The sequence below is a fragment of the Apis dorsata genome, unplaced genomic scaffold (assembly GCF_000469605.1).
Source record: "Apis dorsata unplaced genomic scaffold, Apis dorsata 1.3 scaffold_33, whole genome shotgun sequence".
Classification (NCBI taxonomy): Eukaryota; Metazoa; Arthropoda; class Insecta; order Hymenoptera; family Apidae; genus Apis; species Apis dorsata.
The window spans coordinates 11,005-14,873 of NW_006263335.1; the positions used below are offsets into that span (position 1 = coordinate 11,005).

General features: G+C 40.8%; 1 protein-coding gene across 2 annotated transcripts in view; it reads left to right on the plus strand.

The window, feature by feature from the left end:
- Positions 1-6: 6 nt before the first annotated feature.
- Positions 7-3,869, plus strand: part of LOC102679681 (tyrosine-protein kinase Drl-like) — a 105,937-nt gene continuing 102,074 nt past the window's right edge. Inside the window, exon 1 of one of the 2 annotated variants that reach the window (XM_006608293.2) lies at positions 7-786. In XM_006608293.2, coding sequence (XP_006608356.1) covers positions 642-786 — 145 coding nt within the window. In that variant the 5' untranslated portion in view covers positions 7-641. The remainder of the gene's footprint in view (positions 787-3,869) is intronic. The other variant, XM_006608296.2, reaches the window with a different exon arrangement.

Genomic DNA, 3,869 nt, shown 5'->3' on the forward strand with positions numbered 1-3,869 from the left:
TCTCTTATTTTGATATCGTTCGATATTTCGACGATTCTGATAGTGCATCACGGTTGGTTGGCCATCCAAAGGTGTGATTTACACTTACCACGATTCATAGGGTGTACGCACATCGTGTTATACCCCACGATTCGTCGCGTATTCGGTGTCGCACCCCGGAAAGCGCGCATGCGCGATTCGTGGCGCTTTCAATTCTCCAAACGACATTCGTCAGTTGCGCTCCGACACCGACGACGTAGAGGTCGTTTCTCCCGCGTTTCGATCCTTCCCTTCGATATCTCGCCGACGCGACGAGTAACCATGTGATCTTCGCTCTCATCGATATTTCCTTCGACTATGGATGATCCGTGACGCACAGATCGAACGGATATCCTTCGACGTTTGATTCTTTCGGCAATGTAAAGATGGAATTCGGTTCGTAAAGTTTGATCGAGTTTCGAATTGTGCACTCAAGGATCGGCCACGTGGAAATGTAACGTCGAACGAGGATTTTGTGCACGGTAAAAAGCATGCGAGTGACGTTTGTCGTTATGGACGCGAGCCACAGGACTTTTTTGAGGTTATGGTCACGTGTGTAGACCATGTAGAAAAGCGGTAAAAGTGGTAGATGGTTTTTCGCACGTGATCACGGTCGGTACGTGATGTTATTATGTGAAACAATGCGGTGGGGTGATGGATCGTGTGATTTATTGCGATGCAAGTTGTTCGTTCTTCTGGTTCTGGTCGGGTGCAGCGATGGATACTTGAATATCTTTATCAGCCAGTCCCAGGTTATGAAACTGTTGGGTGAGTACTTTGTCGACTATTTTTAATTTATACGATAATTTATACGTCGTTTTTTTCACGATTATTCTACATATAAGATATTTATTTATTACATATTATATTCATCGTAGAAAATAGAAATTGTTTTGCGTTCTATTCTTTATTTAACGCGTAATAAGAAAAAATTAACAAATTATAGTCAACGAACGATGGATACGTTTAAGAGAACAATATTATGAAATGTAATGACTACGCACTAAATCGTGTACTGTTTACATTCGTGTTTACTCAAACGATATTAGAAACAAAATATACATTGGAAATCTACGACTGCCTTAGGTGATTTTTTCAATTTCCCAAAATAAAAACGCGAGTTCGTTTCATTTAACATTCACAAAGCCAAATACTTTTTGCGACTAACTACGTATTTCGAAGAAACACATACAATTTCGATTCGTGGCGCGTAAAATATTATTACGTTATATTTATCGCACAGAAATATTTCATCGAGAACAAATTTCGCTACAATCGTAACGCGTTGAACGGTTCGTCGTCATCGAAAGGGAAGAGAAAAAGAAAAAGACGGAAGCACGTAGAATTAAATTCTAGCATTTTATCGTATCGAATGACGAATTCAAAAGAACCACGAACACTCGATTAACTTTGTCATCGATGTCGCTTCATCAAGAGAGTGATAGGGGAAACTGCGCAATGGGTGTATCGTTGAACTTTTAATTAGGAACGACTAGTAACGAGTCACGACCCCGTATAATTATCGAATTAACAATAACCCTGATAAACGATGAACGAATTTAACAGTGCGCATTTGCGTTAATCACGTCGAATCCCTCTCGTCCCCCGTTCTTAATGGAATATCAAGCAGCGTCGCAAAAAAAAAAAAACGGACTCGTTTATCGAGGGGGGAAATTGCGTTACAATCAAGGATAATTTTACGCGAGAGAAATAAACTCGTCGTTTTTCGTCCTCGAATTATCATTTCACTCTTCGTTATCGTTCTTTAAAATTCACGCATTATCCCATTGCGTTAATATCGCGTAAAAGTCGTGAAAGTGAGAGGGGGGAAAAAAATATTCCTTTATATATCATATACTCTTTAAAATGAAATAAATTTTTTTAAATCGGATCAAACGATTTGAAACTGCAAAACGATTGAAAACTCGTTGTTTTTCACGACTTTTGATCTATAATTGCAATAAATCTTTATATCCGTAGCTTTTTCATGCATCGATCGTGAATTTTCGATGAAATTAGATTCATAAAGTGCACGTTTTTAAATTTTTATCGTAGTCATCGTAGACAAAAAAATTATGATTTTTTCTTCCGATCAATGAATAATTTTTAAAAAATTCTCTTTTACACGTATTAAAACTAATTCTTTTGAGTCGTTTTCAAAGGATGTACGAAATATTTTTTTCCTCCCACTGTACATTTCACTATACGATCCATTCAAAGTTAAATTGTATTCGGACTAGAGAATTTATCGTTTCCTTATTTTCCACTTTGATTTACGGCATCGCTGTAGGACCAACACACGTTCCGCCCATTTTCCTTCCAATTTAAGACCATTCCAAACCGCGTTTCCCACGAGTTTCTTCAAAATGGAGCCGAAATCACCATGCTCCACAATTCGGCCAGCCTGGTCGAATGTGTACGGAATGGCGCTCGCTTGTGTGCGTGCGTGTGTGTGTGTGTAGTAGATTTTCGTTTTTGACGGTCAACACGGTTATAACACACGCGCCGGCTCTGTGTACCGTACTTAGTTCTCTGTTCCATTCGATATCACTTTACGGTTCCATGATTCATACGCCTCTCTATCTATGTACACACAGCTTGGACGCGTCAGTTTTCTGGCGAAAAAGCGCGAAAAAAGAGGGGAAAAATCGTGGAATGGCTGTATTTACGAGGCGGTGGTGCTCGTGACTCTTGGAAAATCGAGGCAATTCCCTCCATCGCTCATTTCCGCTGTCAATGATCTTACGAACGTCTCGACGTATCCATCAGCTTTTCCACGGTTGAACGGTGGATGCGCGTCGTTGCGCGATCGGCGAGAGATGGATATCGGCGAGAGAGAATTTGGTTGCAAATTGGAAACGAGCGTTCCACCGTGAATTCGATATATATTCTCGATTGATGATCGCGCACGAGCGTGAACGCGTTAGACGAGGTTATTAATTTTTGATATCCCGCCCTCTTGTAAATCGATGCTTATGCAATTTTCCATTGATGAGAGCTCGAATCGGTATCCGGTTATCCATCTATTCGCTCCAACGGAGCTACATAATCATAGATATCTTATCAACGCCTCGTATAAAATATTTTTTCAAAACAAATTTTCTACATTTCGGATATCCAATTTAATAATTCTTTTTCTCGTATTTTTATCACAAAAGAGGTACGGTTTCCCCGTAACGTAACGATCTACGTTATCCTCGCTGAAATTTGAGAAGCACGCGGTCCGCGAAAAGTACCCTTTTTTATTTTTTTACTTTAATTTTTCAACAATTTTTTTTTATTTACAAAAAAATTAATTTACAAAAATTTCGACGAATTTTTCAAACTCCTTCCATTAATTCTAACGAATTCTCATCTTTCAAGACATCGTAACGGTATTCGCCTTATTCGATCCAATCGTGCTTATAAAATTCGTCGAGTAAATTCTCTCTCTCTCTCTCTTTCTGTTTCAGAGAGAAAGAAAAAAAGCCTGTTACTAGAAGTAGCCTCTCCACGAGCGTCTCTCGAGTTCCTTCCATCCTAAGGTATTCAGATATCGCTGAATACTTGCTCCTCAAACTTATCGGCCGTTGACTACGAGAGTCGAACCGATCTCCTTACCGATCCCTCCTACTCCCTGTCGCCTTGAAAAATGCTCGATGGAGGGAGGGAGGCAGGCCGATTTCGCGCAAGGTGAAACACAAATCGAAGGAAACGACGTGTAACAATGGGTGGGTCGGTTCTCAGACCCGATTTCTCAGCCGCGCAAGCGACCGTGCCAACTTAACGGCCGACGATAATCGTTAGATCTCGACTCCCCCTCCCTCCTCCCCTCTGTGGCGCGTCGCGGAGGACGAGGAAGGGGGGGAGGG